The sequence below is a fragment of the Girardinichthys multiradiatus genome, chromosome 11, assembly GCF_021462225.1.
Source record: "Girardinichthys multiradiatus isolate DD_20200921_A chromosome 11, DD_fGirMul_XY1, whole genome shotgun sequence".
Classification (NCBI taxonomy): domain Eukaryota; kingdom Metazoa; phylum Chordata; class Actinopteri; order Cyprinodontiformes; family Goodeidae; genus Girardinichthys; species Girardinichthys multiradiatus.
In genome coordinates, this window is record NC_061804.1 from 42,096,818 (window position 1) to 42,117,475 (window position 20,658).

The 20,658-nt window shown below is 36.9% G+C and overlaps 1 protein-coding gene across 4 annotated transcripts in view; it reads left to right on the forward strand.

Moving 5' to 3' along the window:
* The window catches only part of LOC124876431 (protein turtle homolog B-like), a 211,011-nt gene that overhangs the window by 68,877 nt on the left and 121,476 nt on the right, over positions 1-20,658 (forward strand). For all 4 annotated transcript variants that reach the window (XM_047379184.1, XM_047379185.1, XM_047379187.1 and 1 more), the window contains exon 4: positions 12,433-12,584. In XM_047379184.1, the coding sequence (XP_047235140.1) occupies positions 12,433-12,584 (152 nt within the window). The remainder of the gene's footprint in view (positions 1-12,432; positions 12,585-20,658) is intronic.

Genomic DNA, 20,658 nt, shown 5'->3' on the forward strand with positions numbered 1-20,658 from the left:
GGTTTTTAAAAGTTTTACAGATAGAAATTCTAAGTTTAGCAAGCACTTATTTTCAGCCCCCTCTATTCTGACACCTTGGAATAAAATCCAGTACATTCTATTGCCTTCAGAAACCACATAATTACAGAGCTCTGTTCAAGCCATCATCTGAAAATAGAAAGAGACAGAATTAAGCAGTGAAGCAGCCAAGAAAACATGGTGACTCTGAAGGAGCTGGAGATATCCATAGCTCAGGTAGGAGAACTTGTAGACATAACAACTTTTAGTTCTGTACTCCACAACTATACATATAGATGGACAGACAGAGAGACACCTATTTAAACCTTATTATAAACCCAACCTGTATGTATGGCCAAACCTAAAAAACCATTCCAACTATATTAACCCTTGTGAAATTGGACTCACACACACACACACACACACACACACACACACACACACACACACACACACACACACACACGCACGCACGCACGCACACACACACTCTTGTTTTGCTATATGTAGTGAGGACCATGTGTTGACTCCCATTGACTTCCATTGATTTTCAGTCATTTTCAACCCTTTCTATGCCCTAACCCTGACAATAACCCTAAACCTAACCATTACCAGTGCTTACCTAACCCTAACCTTAACCTAAAGTCAATTCACACCTTAGTCCTAAACCTAACCGTTAGCAAAATAGGTCGTGAGGACCAGCAAAATGTCCTCACTTTGGTACAAACGGTCCTCAATTAGATGGTGAAATCGGGAAAATGGTTCTCACTGTGATGCCAAGACAGGAACACACACACACACACACACACACACACGTTCTTGTATTACTACATGTTGTGAGGACCTTGCATTGACTCTCATTGAATTCCATTGAGTTCCATTAATTTTCAACCCTTTCTATGGCCTAACCCTAACCCTACCCCTAAAACTAACCATGAAACAGTACATACCTAACCTTAAGCCTAACCTTAGCTCAGTTCACACCTTAGTCCTAAACCCTAATCCCTAGCAAAATACCAAGTGAGGACCATGAAAATGCCCTCACTTTACAACAAATGGTCTTCACTTTGCTTGTGAAATATGAAAAATGGTCCTCGCTCAGCCGCACAAACACACACTTTAGATAATAACTAGTTTATTTTCTTTAACAGACTTATACTAAAACTTTGCTTCAATTCATCACCAAGTTTATTCCAAACCTTTACATCACTGACTGAAATGCACATTCTCTACATGGTTGTTCTTGCAACTTCTTAATATTATCTGGTAGCAATTTATTTCTGGCTTTATACATCCCATGTACTGTACTGTGAAATTATACCTAATCTTGCAGAGCTGGGAATCTATAAATACATTATTTCTGTGGTTGTAAAAACCTGCATTCTGATTGCTCTTTTTAGTAATGTGCACAACGGTCAGAGTGAGGTTTTGTAGGTATTGCCCTAAACTTCCACTCAGTAACGTAAATGTGGTGTAAATAGATTGTACATGTTTTAAATTACTATTCCAGCAGATCAAATCAGTCAACACTCGCAAAAATGTAACTTCAGTTAATCTGTCTACATTCACATCAACTGTTATAATTTGTAAATCTCAATTTTTTTTACAGTTCTCAAACAGCATACACTGTGGTTTTATCTAAATTTAAGATGAGTTATTATCATCAAACCACTTTTAAAATTACATAACTCTTAGATAATTTCTGCTGTACTTTCTCACCTGTACAAAAAATATTAGTATCATCTGCAAACAGAACAATGTTAAGTACTTTTGAAACCTTTCGTATGTCATTTATATATAAAATAAACAGTTTTGGTCCCAGTACTAACCCCTGGGGGACACCAAACACAATGTCCTAGCATGATAACTGAAAGTCACACAGTTGCACAGATTGTTGCCTGTTCTTCTATTAATTCAAGAACTGACATTGCTGTGGACCTTTGTGACCTAAATCCATATTAACTCTCAGAGATTAGATACTGTTTGTTGATAAATCTATCCAATGTTCTAGCAAATAGGTTTTCTAAAATTTGGGTGGCATAACTTTTCAGATTTCATATTTTCTAAAATGACAGGTTAAAAATGAATGTCAGCAGCTGAATAATTTCTTCAATCACCTTCTTAATTATTGCCACATTAATGCATCACAGTCATGTGACCTTTTGTTGTTACATTTATTGACAATATCTATAATTTCACTTTCTTCCACTGCTGTGAGAAACATTAAATAAGGATTTATACTAATTAATGTTTTATTCAGTAATCCAGCTCTTATATGGATTTTTGCTTCCTTTTTTGGTCCCATACTTGCAAAATATTTATTGAGATTATGAGCCACATCTTTAATGTCATCAGAGTTATCATGATTATTTGTAATATACTGTAATAATTAGAATGTCTAGAGTTCAGCTACCTGTAAAATACTAGTTAATTTATTCTTATCTTTTAATTTATTCTTAGCAGCTACTGATTTATGTGATCCATGGAGCTTCTGCGTACTTATCATTATGAGTGGACTTTTTCATAGGACATTTTTTGTCATATAATGATTTAAAAGTATTCAGAAAATGTTCATATGCTTTATCAATGTCAATTTTCTTCACTACTAACTCCCATTTTTTTTTTTAGATACATCATATTTGAATGCATTTATAGACTCTTCAGTCCTTATTCATTTACATTTCAGAGTAAACTTATTCTTCCTGTAGAAGTTGTTACAAACAATAAAAACAAGTAGCTAAGTGTGGTTCTTGGTCCGAAACAGGCTGTTGTGCCAGGGTTTGTTCACTGGTGGTTTGTTGGAGAGTGACCGGGCAGAGGAACTCACGGGTAAAGGAGCTGTGAATGACGACTCGGGGCTGAGTTTTTTTTTTAGGAACTTGGAGTTGATTTTGGAGTTGGCATGGTGGACGCTGAACTCACAAAAAGATACAAGTTAGCAAACTCATTAACTGATTCGGACCAAAGTTAACAAACTACAGGTGTGAAAACTGCACATCATCCTGAACACAGCATCTCTACAGTGACACATGGTGGTCGCAGCACCATGCTGCGTCGATGTCTGTGTCAGACAGAGAAGCTGGTCAGAGTTGATGGAAAGATCAATTAAACTAAATACTTGGGCAAACCTAGAAGAGAACCTGTTAGATGTTTTATAAGATTTGAGATAAGGGTGGAGCTTCAGCTTCTAGTAGGACAACTGTAAACATACAATCAGGGTTACAATTAAATAGTTAAGGCCAGCGCATATTTATTTTATAAAATGGTTCAGTCAAAGTCCACACCTGAATCCTACTGAGAGTCTATGGAAAGACTTGTTGAATGCTCATCCAACCTGACTGAGCAAATATCAATCTCTACATGTGCAAAGCTGATGGAGACATGGAGAGCGAATAGAAATGCTTGTCACACTGCATGTCAGAATTATGTCTTTAAAACATTTAAAAAAACCTTGTGTCTTCACAACTATGACTTATTTGCTTATTAACTAGCAATATTTAGCTGGTAAACAGTCCTCTGAAAACTGACACAGTTGAAAAATACATTGTTTTAATTTGCAATCCAGGTCACATCAAATCTGCTGTCACAGAGCTGCTCCCTGCCAGCCACTCTGTTGTATCCATGTTGCGTTACATAAAGCGTTTCTAGACAAAAACACCACACAAATTGCAAATTTTAATCTGGTGATGCTAGAAATGTACTCATGACACTTCAGTCAGAACCATACATATTTATCCCTTCATTTGCTAGCTAAAGCATCCATCATCTCCTAATCAGGCAGCATGCTAGGACACTAGTTACTGTGGTAACAGACATATTGCCCTGAATGTGCTGCTGGTGCCCTCGGGTTTCTTCTGCCTCCTTCTGCTTTCTGTCATTTCTTCCCAGCTCTCAGTGTTCACTAAACCAGACACGTCCTGTAGCACTTTTATCACACAAAGCCTGTGGTGTTACTTCACCAAAAACACTGATATCAGGTTGGTTTGGTGACATTTTTCAACATGCTTTATGAGGAGCATTTTAAACTTAATTTAAAAACATGCAGACTTACCTATTATCAGTCTAGATCTGACACATGATGCAGTAGTAAATGCATTTTATGTTAATAGGTCTGCCTTCTTATTTACATTCTAAAATATATGTATATATATACAGTGAAGCTGTTACGCAATTTAATACAGAAAACAATTCTCAGAAAACATAAATAATTTTGGTTTTTCAAACAAACTAAGTGCAAGCGTAGCTCCACCCCTAACCCTAATCCCTGGGGACACAGACTTACAATTTCTTCCCTTTAGAATCAATCATTTGGAAACACATTGAAAAAATGTTATGCAGGCCACATTGTTTCTACTATTGACAATAGGAGATATGTTGTTTTAGTTGGGAATTATCAACAAGTGATTGAAATCACAGCTGTAGTCATTCATCAATTCATCCATCCACATATCTGAGATAACAGGAGGAAAACCCAGACATCCCTCTTCCTATTGACACCTCAAGCTTTCCTGGTGTTCCCCTAAGGTATACATACCCAAGCCAGGAGGCATGCAAGGTCCCTCCAGCGTCAGACGGACAAAGTCTTGAGAGGTAATTAATGTGAAATGGTGCATCTGTTAGAAGTTGCAGGGTCCTATGCAGTGTGGTGTGACAGGATGTGAGACTTGTAATTAACACAAGGCCCTGGCTCATGGCAGCACATGGAATGTTATGTTAGCATATGAGAAGCTATAGGATTATGCTTGTAAGAAGACTGACTGAAGATACTTTGTTATTGTATGCCCTATCATTCTTCATCACTCTCTGTGGTGTGTCCCACTTTGACTTGGGAATGTCTAGCCCACACTCAGATCAGATGTTTCTGTACACTATTCCCACCACCTGGTTATGGCAATTCCATGTGTGCGTTCCCTGCCATAATTTTGCTCAGTTATTATATTCAGGAGCATCTTTGCATAGCCTGCACCTGAGTCATTATCAATCAAAAATATACTGGAATCATCTTCATGCAGTTCTTAGTTGTTGCTGATTGAGAATGCATGGAGAATTTAGAAATTAAAATGCAATATAATTTTGTACAGGAACCCTTAAGACATTCTTACAGAAAACAAAAACAGGCCAAAAAATAGTTAAAAGCCTTCATGACATCATATGCTGATTGAATATGAGGTCATGAAGGCTTGGTATCTAATCTGCCAACCACTGGTCATATATTTGACTAGAGCATCTTTAGTATGTACCAGTTACAGTTTTTCCAGCATTGCATCCACTAGCAGGGGCTCTTCAAACATGTTCAAAAAACATCAAAGTTGCATAAAATCAGCTTACTTTGTATGGTACTTTGGTACTTTGTATGGTATGTGAATTTTAGCTGTAAAAAGCACGTTTGATTCCAAGTTAATTTCTGCATGTCAGTTTCTTTCAATATGCTGAACAATTTAGTGTTTACAGGGTGTGAATACAGCGTACTCACTGTAAACCAGTCAGAACCTTGCAGCATAGATCAACTCTTGGTGGTAACTCTCCTAAAAGCACTGCTAACACAAGGAAAACAGTCTGCATCACCTGGGAAACAGTATCAACGGTTTGTTTAACCAGTCCTCTTGTCACCACATCACAAAGCATGGAAAATTATTTTAAGAGTTTCACTAATAAATTCCTTAATGCTAAGGGTTCTATTTATAGTTACTCGTCTGCAATCCACTTTTCTCCATCATTGTCATACATCAGAGCTTGTCTGTGGTTACACCCCACACTTAATCTGTGAGGTGTCTTGTCACTGAAGAGTAAGTGCTGCATATAGATTTCTGTTTAGATGAAAATAGATAAGAGCTTTTCCTTGTCGAAATGACACCTCTTCTTCCTTCCTGAGAACTTCTGTCACTGTTGTCACATCTCTCTTAGACAGTTACCCCTGGTGGGAATAAACTCGCTGCTGTCTTATTATGTTGAGCCTAGTGCTTTAATATGTCCTCAGCATGATAATACACCCCACTGGGTTTTGGGGAAAGCCCACCTCTTAAATGTTTTAATTGTGTAAACCTCATCTGGTAGCTATTCACAATGAGCTATTCATGTTTTTCTAAACCTAATCTATCTTTAAAAGGAAGGTGACTATGTTTAAAAAAATGGTTTCTCTTTTTTTTCCAGCTGTCTGCACATTCTAAACCTTACAGGAAGTAAGTAAAAAACAACATGATTTCTTTTGTGTGACAAAGTCCAGTTTCTGGGAACCTCATTGGATCCTCATCTCTAAATAGGATAATATTCAGAAGCCAGGAGCTAAGAGTGTGATTTCCACTCTGTGTCAGCCATGTCGGCTGCTGGATCTTTAGTCCACACTGAACTTTAAACCAATGAAAATACGTATGTTGTGGGCTACATTAACAGAGTTCAACAAAAACTGAAAGAACATAAGCTAGCATCAGCCTGCCACTTCTGTAAAGTCCTACATATACAAAAATTCTCAGTTGATGCAGGTTTACTGAAGTAATTGTTTTTTGTTTTTTTTTTAAATGAAGGCTAAAGCTAAAAATCTTTTACATGATCATTATAGCATGTTAGTGAAACCCAGGTAACTACTTGTTGGAGCAAAGACTCATGTCCTACAGAAACTATTGTGGGAACAAAAAACAGCCACAGGCACGAGTGAACATCTGAACCTCATTGGTGAGTCAGTATTACACAATCACAATGAAACACATTGGAGAACATTACTTTACAAAATGAAATTAGTTCGAACTTTGGTATTATTTCAAGGTAGATTTTAAGCCTGACTTAATAAAAAATGTTATGTTTTTTTATGTGTTACCTGTGGTCTGTTGTGTCCAAATGCCTTCACTCATCGTTGTCCACAAGTGGTGTTATACATCTAGGAATTTTATACTAATGTTACTTTTTTATCAGAAGAACCTGAACTGAGCATAGCTTATTGTGGTTACATTAAAATACATTTAATTCATATGTGAACTGCTGCTGTTGTCAGGATCTGCCATTTTGGTCTTTGTTTTTGTTTACTTTGCTGTTAGAGGTTTTCCCTGTTCCTTTGAGTAGTAGTTTACTTTTGTCTTGTTAATATTTGCTTAGATCCTTGTGCTTGTGTGTTTACTTAAGATCTGTTTTCTTCCCCAAGTCTGTTATTTAGTTTTGTTCTCTTTTGTTTTGCTCCTTATGGTTATTTCCCCTCTTTGGTTGTATTAAGTTTTAGTTTCTCGTTTAGTATTCTTGTGCTTGTTTACTTTAGTTGTTTCCATGTCCTTAGATTTAGTTCCTTCTAGAGTTACTATTTATGTTAGCTTATGTTCTGTTTAGTTTCTTGTTCCCTGTTTTTCCCAGTTAGTGTTTCCTTTTAGATCTGTTTCCCTAAATTTGTTTAGTTTAATCTCTCCTCATATTTCCATATCTCAGTTTCTCCCGTAGCCATAGTAACCTAATTCCCACAGTTCCCTACACCTGATCACCACACTTGTCAGTACTCACCCTGATTACCTGCCTCTCCTTCCCATTGTCTCACTACTCACTTCCCTCTATATAAAAGCTTACCGGTTTCACTTGTTCCCCGTTGGTTCCTCCTGTTATCTTCCTGTATCTCCAGCTCCGTATCCCCATGTTAGCCTATTGTTTATTTGTGATTAAAGAAGAAGACTTCTAAAACTATGTGGCTTCTAAGCGTCTGTCTGCATCCCGGTCCCAACCAACCACAAACCCTGACAGCTGTAAAGTCAAGGAGAGTTTTCTACGTTATGGTAAAAAAGAGTTGTCAATATTTCTCCTCACGGACAGAATCCCTTTTTTTGCTCTGTATGTGCTGCACTGTTATGTTGTTATATACACTTTCGTGTGCACCTATCCTCATTCTACCATTTACAACTTCCAACAATTGAAGCTAATGCTTTTTAAAACCTGGCCATCAGATATGATGATTTATGGATGCTATAAAGTGAAATAGTAAACTGGCTGTTTACAGTTTTCACATTATATGGCAGTTATATTACTGTTGCCTAATGGAAAGGTGGCACATTGCTAGGCATTTCAAATACATGTCATATGTTGAGGTTTTTGTTGCGGACCAAAGTGCAGATGCAGGCAAGGAGATGGCATGCTGAGCAAAAACTATGATTTATTTAAGTCAAAATTCTGGCAAAACAGAAGGCAGGCAGGGCGTATCAGAGAGTTAACAGAAGTCCAGGTCTAACAGAGCACTAGAACGAAGGGAACATGGCGCAAGGAAGGTGATGCAACAAACCAGCACTGAACAAAGGAACTAGACTAACTAATATACAGAGGGTAACAAACGGCAAGTAATCAAAAGAACTAAGAACAGGTGTGACACGGAGGCAGGGAGGCTGAAGGAACAGGTGAAACTAATATAGAGAATAAAGCAAGAGGAAAGGAACTAATTAACACGACAGGAAGCAGAACCAAACGAAACCACAGACCAAGATAAAATAACCAAAGAAGCATAAGAAATCTAGAATAACCATGAAGAGAGAAACTAGAGGAAACATAGAAACAATACCAAGCAAAACTATAAACAAGATAAATAATCACATGAAGCATAAGGAAACTAGAATAACCATGAACTAAAGTAAACAGAGAAACTAGAGGGAACATAGGAACTAGAATGACAACCTAAGAACAAACAAAGAACCCATAAAGAAAACCTGAATACAAAAGTAAACCAACCTAACCACACTGACTGAATAGACTAGAAAGGAAACTAGTGAACAAGAAGAGTGCAAAGGAACAATTTCCAAGACATAAATAAATACAAAGATACTAAAAGAGAAATTAAACTAGAGAATACATGGAAGACAATGAACTATAATAATTACAATAACAGTAATACTAATAATAAACCATACAAAGTAATAAGAGAACACCCATAAGGAAACGTAAGAGGAAAAACACTAGGAGGCGGTAGAGGGAGCAAAGGAACTAGAGGACATGATACCAAAACCCAAAATAGAAACAACTAAGCAAAGAGTAAACAACAAAGCCACAAACAAAGTCCAAAAATGTCACACTCTGACAATACCATAATGATGCTCAAAGATAAAAATAAAAAAAAACTTTTATTATGACCCAACGATGTGAAGCTGAGGTTTCATTTTTGATGGATATAGATAGACCTTTAAATGCTGTGAGTCACCTAATGAAAGTCTCCACAAACTGGGTTACAGTCTACTAATAAATGAAGAAAAGTGCAATCACACATCAGATTTCTGCCAATATATAAGTACATTATTCTGGAAATGATTAATTGGAATGTATGTACCTGATTTTTGTGAAGTGCCTTGAGACAACATGTGTTGTGAATTGGCGCTATATAAATAAACTGAATTGAATTGAATTGAATTGAAATGAGTGATACGTTAAGCCGCATGTGAAGGGGTTTTGCATGCAATTACAGCATTATTGTGTTTTTGACATGGTGCATCTGTTAGAAGTTGCAGGGTCCTATGCAGTGTGGTGTGACAGAATGTGAGACCTGTAATTAACACTAGGCCCTGGCTCATGGCACCACATGGAATGTTATGTTAGCATATGAGAAGCTATAGGATTATTCTTGTAAGAAGATTAGCTTTAGCCCTAAATTAATTAGACTGAGATTTGAATGTTGGTTTGAAATATAGTTGAAATGCAGATGATATTGCCATGTAAATACTGATGAAGCAGAGTTGAAATTGGGTAAAACAGAGCGATTAGACATATTTAAATGTGTTTGGCTATGAAGATGGCTCACTTGTTATTTATAATCTTCCCTCCTTCTAATCTCAGCCCCGTCATGAACTTGAGTTTGTATTATTACAGCAGGATGAACATGCCCTCACACAGGCCCAAATAAAGAATCCTGTTTTATTCAAATGAAAACAACAGCTTGATATTTCTGTTGGTTAAAGTGTCTGTTTATTATCCCAATATTTCTCAGTAATGCAGGTCATATGGAAAAAGAGCCAATCTGGAGTACATGTTTAATTAAGTAAATTTCTTAGGCTCAGTTTCCTGGAAACATTTTAATTTTTTGAGTCAAAAATCCATTAGAACTTAAGAAACAATAAAATCGTCAGTGAATAGAGTGAACTGCAGCTTCTTCTTTAAAATGTGTTCTTGTGTATTTTGTGTATTTCTAGTGTCGTATGTCATGTGCATTAATGTAATGGCAGAATGATGGGTCACTTGTGGAGCAAAACACAGATTCATTTCTTTATTCATTTCAACTATAGACTGCTGGAGATAGGCTCCAGCCCCCCATGACTCTGGAAGATGGATGGATGGATGGATGGATGGATGGATGGATTTTATGTGCCAATTTTACATCTTATCCTCTTTAGAAGCTTAGTTGTGTTGCATTATAGGAGGGCTGTGTAGTTCAAATTACTGATACATGAACAGAAACAAAGAGTGTGTGATCTGCTTCCTGTCACACAGACTTACTTAGCTGGTGGTTTTATGATGACAGAATGTTTGATAATTTATTCTCAACTTTATATTCAGGAACATTTGTGATAGCTCTCACACACTTGTCATAGTGTTCCATAGTACATTACATATACATTGTAAAAAAGCCATCAACATAGACTTTTAAGTCTAAATGGCAACAAGTAAATATCTACACACCTAAACTTGACCATATCAGCAGTGATCAAAAATAAAATATTTAAAGCAAGGCTGGAATGAGGCTAATAGTTATTCTGTTGCCATGCACAGCAGGGTAGTAAAGTCGCCATGTCTCCTTAACTACCTGGCATTGATCTACTGTATGTGCTCACTGATTGGAAAGCATGGCAGGAAAACCTGGTCTGTCCTACCATCAGCAACATAAACACGTGTAGTTTGCTCAACTTTACTGGAACTTTGAGCTTTGGTAAACGAAGATTAAGCTTTCCAGTCATGAATACATCAGGTGCGTCTGCTGTAAAACAAAGGATGCATATGTGGAAACCAACTTCACGTCCATTTTTAAGTATGGTGGAGGATCTGTGATGCTGTGTGCCTGTTTCTATTCACAAGGCTCTGGGAAACATGTTTCTTAATAAAAATCTGGTGAACTCTGCAGTATGATAATAATCCAAAATATATGGCTTAGTCAACACAGATGGTTCACCAGCCACAAAGTTAACCATCTTCCATGGCTAACTTGGTCTCCTGACCTAAATCAAAGTGAAAATTTACAGTGCTGTCCCATTGGCAAACAAGGGTCATACAAGATCTTAACATTGGGAACAGTTGTCAGTAATTGTGGCTACAGGGTGTTTATAAAACAGAAAAAGAAATTTGGCTTAATGTTAAAACAGAATAAATTAACCTAAGTTAAAGGCTGGATTTAAAAACAGTCTCTTTGAAATTACATTACTGCAATAAGAGACACAATTGAAACAAACCCTGACAGGTAGGAATACATGAACCAGAGCAATAACCATCACCAAGATGAATTGTTCTATACATTCAATACATTTAATGAAAACATTGAACACCTGAATTGTCTCAATTATGAAAGAATCATGAGTCCTAATATGATCATTTGTTGGAGAGCCTCTGGCAGCATTTGAACTTGAAGGGAAGCATCTGTTATTTGCCAGTTATGGATATGAGCTCCTTATGTTACAACTACAAACGTCCATGTCTATTATTTAGAATTCATGCAATAAACAAACAAAAAGCACTCCATAATTGGGACATGGAAGGTTTTAGAAATTATGCATTTGGAGGCAATCCCCTTTACTGTGATACCCCTAAAACCAAGTGCCTTTAGATATTGGATACTTGGTAGAGTCCACCTGTGATTAATTTAATCACTATAGTTGTTGTGTATTAAAGGGGTTGGATACATTTGCATCTCGCCACACTTAGAATTATATTTGTAAAAAAATCTTAAAAGTCCAATGTGGAAAGGTTAAACACACCCAAATTTCCACAGGTGCCAGTGCTGAACCAAAAATATCAAACGTGAAAATCATTGAAGTAGATCCACTAACCTAATAGTCCCATTGTTGCTCTGTTTGGTGTGCAGATCCACTGCGATTAAAAATGTTGAAACATTCATTTCCTCTATCTCCAACAGTTAGGTGCTACTTCTATAAAAGGTTTTGAAGTTTGTGGTGTTAATGTGACAAAATGTGAAAAAAATAAATCGATATTAATACTTCTGTAATCTACTGTACATGTTTAAACCAACATGAAGACATATATAGCAGAGAAGGTGGTATGGACCTGCGTTATGTTAGTCATGTAAGAATTGGCCCTATTGACACCTGATGTAGTTCATAAAGTATCAGAACTACATAAAGTTCATCCTTATGTAGTTCAGTTTAAGGTAAAAGAACCAGGTTCTTAAACATTTGTTGATTTGCCTCTGTTCAATACCTGATTCATTTCAAACAATCTTAAAATGCTGCGTCATCCTGTCAAATCTCCTTCCCTGTGTCTTCTCAGCCCCCCCGACATTCACAGACACACCACCTCAGTATGTCGAGGCCAAGGAAGGGGGGAGCATCACGTTGACCTGCACGGCATTCGGCAACCCAAAACCTTCTGTCAGCTGGCTGCGTGAAGGCAGCCTTCTGATCAGCAGTGCCAAGTACAAGGTAGATGTTTATTTTCATTCTGTCTCATCTATCAATGAGTGCCACTGTTCATTTTAGAGCTAGGTCCAAAATTGTTACTTTTAAAATGACAGACCAAACGGCAAATATTACAGAACAGTGATTGATGCTTGGTCAGCTGATAATTCTTCTCATGGACTAAGGGTTTCTTCACATGGCTGCATATATAGCTTAATTAGTGATCAGACCTCCCCTGGGAATTTTCAATTTATTTACATTATCAAAGGATTAGTTTTAACTGCTAATTTGACAAAGACGATTACAATTTATGAAAATAAAACTCCAGTTGACTTATGCTGTGAGGAAGTAAATCGACCAACATTGATCAAGCAATATTGATACCATGCCAAATGTGCCAATAATGGAGAAGGCTGAGACGCTCACTAAACTGATTAAAGCCGCATTGGAGAAACACTTTTTAAAAACAGAAAATACCAGTAAAGAATATGTTTGATGAACTGGAAGAGCAACTGCATTCTATCCAAATGGAGATTTCGTCTCTCAAGAAACTTGTGTGCTCCGTGAGGATCATTCAACTTAAAAGAAACGAACTGAAAAGGTGGAGAATACCTGCAGCTTAATATCAGATTTTGTCGTGACAATGAAACAACAGCTGGCTGATTTGGAAGATCACAGTAGGATTAGAAGGAAAAGAGGGCTCTAATGCTACTCATTTTATTGCTAACCAATTGTTGCTGTGGTTTTCTGTACTGAGAGATGCTCCACCTGAGGTTATGGGAGCACACTGTGTCAGCCCTCCTAGTAGTAACACCTCCAAACCAAGAGTGCTCATCTTTAAATGTCATCAAGATGTTAAAAGCGGCGAGAGAGTCTGGCCAGAAAGGATCTCTATTTTACCATTGACTGCACAAGAAATCACCGCTAGTCCTTTCTTGGAGCCGTGGAGAAAGCTCGCCCAGCTGGCTACAGCGCGTTTATCTCTATCCAGCCTCCATAAAGATATCAAAGGGACACAAACATAATTTTTTTCATGAGCCGAAGAAGGTGGAGGAGTTCTTAGAGAAGAATGGACTAGAATCCAAAACGTTGTGTCCTGTGAGTACATAATTTCTAAGTTGCTGGTGACTATGCCTATAGATTAAAACAACAGATAATACTACTTCACGGACCTGACCAGCTGGTGGGTCATGTGACACAAACATCTGACCTTACAGGGGTGAATTGGGAATCCTGAACATTTTTCCCAATATGCAGGACCATACAATACCAAATGTGGCATTCTGTTTTGATTTTTGATCTGTGATGTTGGATAAAATAGTAATGTTTGGGATGAAAGTTGGAATATTTAGAATACAGCAATTATGCAGAAATTAAATTTAATGTATTTGTGTATTAACTTAAATGAATGAATAAGTTGTCAAGATAATGAATTATCCGGTGTCTTAGAATGGGAGGGGGTCAGTGGTGAATGTTAATGAACAGTGCCAGGTTGTGTTTTTTATTTTATGTTTGTTTTATGTTTTTGCCCGCTGGTAGTTTTTTGTGTTATATGTGTTAAGAGTTTTTGTTATGAAATGAATATTGGTCATGGCTCTAAAATTGTAATTACATTATTCACAATATTGTTTCAATACAATGAATTTCAGTTAACTTCCTAAAAAAGGGTTAAAAATAGCTCACTTTTAAGAAATACACACGTGGACAAAATTGTTTGTACCCTTAATGAAAGAAAAACCCACAATGGTCACAGAAATAACTTGAATCTGACAAAGGTAATAATGAATAAAAATTCTATAAAAATGAACAAATGAAACTTCGACATTGCTTTTCAAACATGCTTCAACAGAATTATTTAAAAAAATAAACTCATGAAACAGGTCTGGACAAAAATGATGGTACCCTTAACTTAATATTTTGTTGCACAACCTATTGAGGCAATCACTGCAATAAAATGATTCCTATAACTTTCAGTGGGACTTCTGCACCTCTCAGCAGGTATTTTGGCCCACTCCTCATGAGCAAACTGCTCCAGTTGTCTAGCGTTTGAGGGTTGCCTTTTCCAGATGGCATGTTTCAGCTCCATCCACAGATGCTCAATAGGATTTAGGTCAGGGCTCATAGAAGGCCACTTCAGAGTAGTCCAACATTTTCCTCTTAGCCATTCTTGGGTGTTTTTAGCTGTGTGTTTTGGGTCATTATCCTGTTGCAAGACCCATGACCTGCGACTGAGACCAAGCTTTCTGACACTGAGCAGCACATTTCTGTCTAGAATCCCTTGATAGTTTTGAGATTTCATAATACCCGGCACAGATTCAAGACACCCTGTGCCAGATGCAGCAAAGCAGCCCCTGAACATAATAGAGCTTCCTCCATGTTTCACAGTAGGGAGAGTGTTCTTTTCTTCATATGCTTAATTTTTCCGTCAGTGAACATAGAGCTGATGTGCCTTGCCAAAACGTTTAATTTTTGTCTCATCTGTCCATAGGACATTCTCCCAGAAGCTTTGTGGCTTGTCAACATGTAGTTTGGCAAATTCCAGTCTGGTTTTTTTTATGATTTGTTTTCAACAATGGCGTTGTGGAATTTTCTTATCAAAGTGGGTAGAAGTTGACTCAGAACAAGAGAAAATCCGGACTTTGTCTTTATAAGTTTTATTCAAAGGCATTCAGCATTTGAAGACCCTGACACTGAGGTTAGTCAGTGAAACAGAGCCCCGAACAACATTTACACACAGTATTTATACCAGAACATGACAGTGTTATCTCAACTTCAAAGAGTCTGTGTTTTACGACCCCAGACCCTTCTCGGGTTCATAGGTGACAAGGTCACCTAGGAACAACCATCTACTCTCCCTGAGGCATCACCATAACAAATGCCCTTAACCATTAAACTTCTGATAATGGCTTTTACAGCTTCCTCCTCTAACACAGATGTTCACTGGAGTGAGGTAACCCAAAGGTCATACACTTTGGAACACTTAATAAAATAATTTCCATTACAACTCCTTTCTTCTGATTACAAGATAATCACAACTAAAGGAAAATTCTTCAAAACCATCACCCCTCTCAGCTAACAGATGATCCAAAGCCATTCTAGTTTGCAAACTCATCGTTCTAATAGCTTAGGCTGATTGAAGTATAAGTTGTGACTGTAGGTAGTAAGTGAGCTAGATAACATACTCCAGACCAAGTAGCAGGCAGATACAAATATAATCTATTTCCACACATCCAACCCATGTTCTGAGGACACGAGTACCCATTTCATAAAGGAAAAGTAACAAAAACCCTGGTTAATTTACCTGCCTGGCCATACAACTAACCTCCATCCGGTAAGGCTGTAAGATTAAGAGTTAACACAAAGGGATCTGAAGCCAAAGATTCTGAAATAGTATAAGGATCAGTTCTGAGAGGACATGACACAAATTTATGTTTGTTGATTAAAGCACATAAAACAGATATAATAGCTTCGCAACCTACTGTCTTCCCAAGGAAATAAGGTGTACTTTCCTCCTGTGTAATACAAATATCTGGATCTTTAATCGGATTTCTAATACCCCAAATTCTATAAAGAGTTCCTGTAGACGCACATGTTAAATTAATCTCACTAGAAAATCTACTAACATTTCTGCTTTCCCTTACACTATAATTCCTCACAGTTTTGATGCATCAGTTGCCACCAAACATTATCATTATGATCATAGTAGTCAGAAAAGTGATGAATCTCTCTTCGAATTTGCTGATGAGTATTATTAGTCAGATTAACCACACATTGTCTTTGCTGTACCTTTCCCAAAATGAACACAAGAGTTATAAAAAATACTTGCAATACCAATCATTAGCATCAGAACAGACCATCTTCCATATAGCTGCATCGTGACCTTGAAGTGGAATGTCCTTTCTTCTGGTACTGAAAGCAAACAGTTTTTTTTTTCAAAGAAAACAAATTATAAACACAACTCAAAAAACAAAAAAAATCCTGCTGTCTCTCCTGAGTGGGTTCAAGCTGCCCTGTTACCAGTCTGGTACAGGTGGGCGGTCGTAGGAAGCTCCTCTAGAAATATATTTAGAAACAGGAACTCTAACCTGCTGGAAGTTAGGCTTCCATAGTCCAACTAAACAACAGTGGAAATGAACACATTCAAACTTGTAATAATACCATAATGATAAATATCAAGCAATAAACATAAAAGTTAGATAAAAGCATCCGAGATTTCCTCCTCAGAGTCAGTCTCGCTGTCAAAGTGGGAGGAAAAAATCTCTCACTGTGGTGTGTGTGCAGTGAGGCAAATGACCTTATGATTTCTAACTTTCAGGCAATGCGATGGCCTTAAGTAGATTCTGAAATAACGTTGCACTGCCCAAGGGATTATTGTGCCCTTGTAAAAACAGTGTTCTTCAACCACCTCTTCAATCACTCGCCAGTGATTAGCTTACAGTTCTTTGTCTTGTGGTGGTCCGCTGTCCTCACACCTTTCAGGCCGTGGATGATCCAGTTGGAAGATGACTTGTGTCCTGGAAGCCAGATGACGCTGGAGGAGCTGGAGCTTTCCTGCAGCTTTCCTGGGTGTCTAGTAGGATCTGATATGGGCCATTCCAGCCCTGGACTTCCTGTGTTTTCTCCTAAATTCTCTGACCAGAATCCAGTCGCCAGGAATAAAGGACTGGAGGGTGGAAGTGGCTGTTTCTGGTAATGCAGCCTTCACCATCTGTGAAACTTGAGAAAACACAGTGGACAGGTTTTGATAGTAAAACAACATCCTATCTTCACACAAAGATGTGGAAGAAAGTTTTCTTGGCAATATCCCCATGTCCAAATTAGGAGACCTGCCACACAGCACTTCAAAAGGACTGAGAAGTGAGAACAGGGCCTTCACAACACTTGGCTAATTTTCAATTCAAAGTCCCATTCTCAAACCTAAGTGCTTAACTACATGAAGTTCATCAAAACATCCAACAAAATTCAAAGAATTGATCTTCTGACTTCACCTGATATACTAGCAGTGACCATCAGCTAAATATTCTGAATATCAAAAAATGTGACATGATGTTTGAGGAAGGTCTGATTACAGGTCAACATTTCATAGTTTCAGAATACCCAAAAAGAATTTCAAAAATGGTCTAATCTGTGGAGATGTAAAATTTCACAAAACAATCAACACCATAATTTCAGAGAGGTTTTCAGAATGTGGTCTTAGGGAGCTATGCACCATTTATATAAACAAAGTACAACGTCTCTCTCGCATTGTCACTAAGTCCTCACTGGAGGTCTGAGCTACCCTTTTTTTCCCATGAGTGCTAAAACTTTTGGAACCCCATGTTACTTTATTCTGACATTCCCCTCTTCTGGCACAGGGTCCAACCCATGCGACAATTCAGCAAAAAGGTTGTACAAAAATGTTCTAGTAACCAAGATCACATTACATAGAACCAAAGAAATGAATTCTGACATAACTATGTGTCCCTATGAATTTAACGAAAGCAACATAAAGAAAATCCAGATGTTTTTAACTGTAATTCAGTTCCATTAACAACAAAACACAAACTTTAGTTATTCAGTTCATCAATGTCTCACTTAGAAATTAATCACATATCATCCTAATTTGTCTTGTACAAAGATGAGTATTAGATTAATGGACATCTAATGTAATTCAGATGCATAAACCCTACAAATTCGAATCTAATAAATAATTCCCACCAAGTATAAAGTCATGACTCAGATTCTTTATCAAAAATATATTCCTTACTTTTGCATATCTTGAACTGTCAGTTAGCTTAATGGCACCAGGGAAACTTTCAATCTAATAAATCACCAATGATTCTGCATGCAAAATTAATTTTTCAAACTAGTTTAAACTATTTCATTAACCTTTTAATAGTAAAACACATAAATCTAAAAGTCATGCTACATCCTTAATTATTATACAAAAAACAAAACATGTTTTTAAGGCGACAATCACTACAAGCATTTTGATTCTATTGTCTCTTAAACAGTGTTAAAACTCAGGAAGGGAGGTGCTGAGCGTTACCATGACAACAAAGGCATGAACCAACCTGGTAGGTGGGCGGAGTCAGGCAGAACTAACCTCTGATTGGCAGCCTATGGGCGGACCCACAGTTTCTTCATTCCAACCCATCTTAGTGAACCTTAAACTGCAAAACTGTTAACATGCACCTACCTCAGAAACAAGCTGCTTCTTAACTCTCCTGAAAACTCAAAGTTTAATCAATCTGGGATTTAGAAACATTATTCTAAACATGGATTATTGTTTCATGCAACATATAAACAAACATTCATTCCAACAAAACAAAGACAAAACATCAAAGACAGACAAATGGCCAAATTTGAAGCTTCAAGAATTCAAAGAAATTTTGAACAATCTCTTTTCAGAATATGTTTTCTCAACCATATCTTTTAATGCTATAATTGATCATTGTTGTTATGACAATCTTCAGGATCCTTTTTTTAAAAATGAGTGCACATAGTCCAAAAACTCTCAAAATATTTAGAAGCACAGCAACAGTTTTCTCTTAAATGAATCCAAATTTACTGATGCTGAAACCTTTTGCTAATTCTTTATACTGTAACTCTATAATAATAACTACAATCCTGAGGGTTATTGTTATAATTCTCTTTTTGTTTGGCTCAATGTGATCACAGCTGTATTGCAGAATTTCAGGTTAAATGCAAAGAAGTATTTTAATTCAATTCAATTCAAATTCAAAGATATTTTATTGATCCCCGAGGGGAAATTAGAAAAGTCAGCGTTGACATTTTCATGTTATACCCAAACTAAACAAAACTGCAGTGTTTGACTTAATCAGAAATTAAGATAAGAAGCTTGTCTCCAAACTGGACTTTTTCCCACATAATGTTTCAAAAAAGAACAAACATAATTTTCTTTAATGTGGGCTATTTAAATTTTGAGAGTTGGGGAGAACTTATTACTAGAACCCCTCTTTTACAATCCAAATGCTGATAAATGTTCCAATATTTTATCTCTTAGTAATCTGAAATCACCTTGTGTACCGTTGTACTCATATGTATTCCTTTAATCTTTAAACCCTAAGAAATCAAACAAGGAGACTGGAGTTTGAGCCGACCATCCTCTTACTGTTAAGAGGGCCTTTATTTCTTTTCTTTTCCTAAAATGAAGGATTTTACTTGTCTTGATTCTGTTATAAAAATCCTAACCTTGGTTCCAAAACTAAACTCTTCAACCCCAATCTGTGTTCCCCAGAGTAGAAATGTTGAGTATTATTGCATTTCAAAGCCACCAAATGACTGGAACTCATCATTGGCTTAGATCTGTTTTAATAGGTAATCAGCCTACCTTTAATTAAATATTATAATTTTATGGACCCAAAATCTATGGCTTACAGGCTTCAGGAGTCCAGGAACCACAAGTTGAGTACTACTGCATTGAACAATGGTGTTAACTTTCTGCAGAGATTGAAGGATTGGCTAAATATATTATTTCTGCTTGGACAATAATCAGATTTAAAATTATTAGTTCACAGCTCCTAATTTACCTCAGATCATATTTGCTTCTAACCCAGTTCATAAGAAGCTTCAGACAAACATTATGCTAAAAAGCCAAAAACAAAACAAAAACCAGATCTGTTTTAAAATAAAGAAAAAGCATGCTTAAAAACTTGGTACTATGGTGGAAAATAACTCCACGGTTCTGAAGGCCTTTTCATGCAGAGTCTTTTAGGAAGCATGAGATTAGTTTAATTTTTTTGTGTGGTACCACTGTCCAATCAGATTCTTTCTAAATAACCCCATATTTCATTCTCATTTTAAAGGTTTGTTTTACCAAGGGAAATGTTTTTAACAAAACCAATTACTCTCAAAGGTTTTAAAAGTTTTTAGCTGCTGATATCTTAGAAAACAACAAGTGTTTTAATATTTCTGTGCAGGACAGAACTGATCAGGTTATTCTTTCCTTCTCCAAAGGGAGGAAAAAAGAACCTGCAGAACCAAACCTTTCATAGTTTTTGTCAGGACCTGATATAAGGTACACTGTAAATCAACACGCTACATGAATCAGAAGAGGGAAGAAAACCCTAATATAACCTCATCCCAGCAGCTGCTG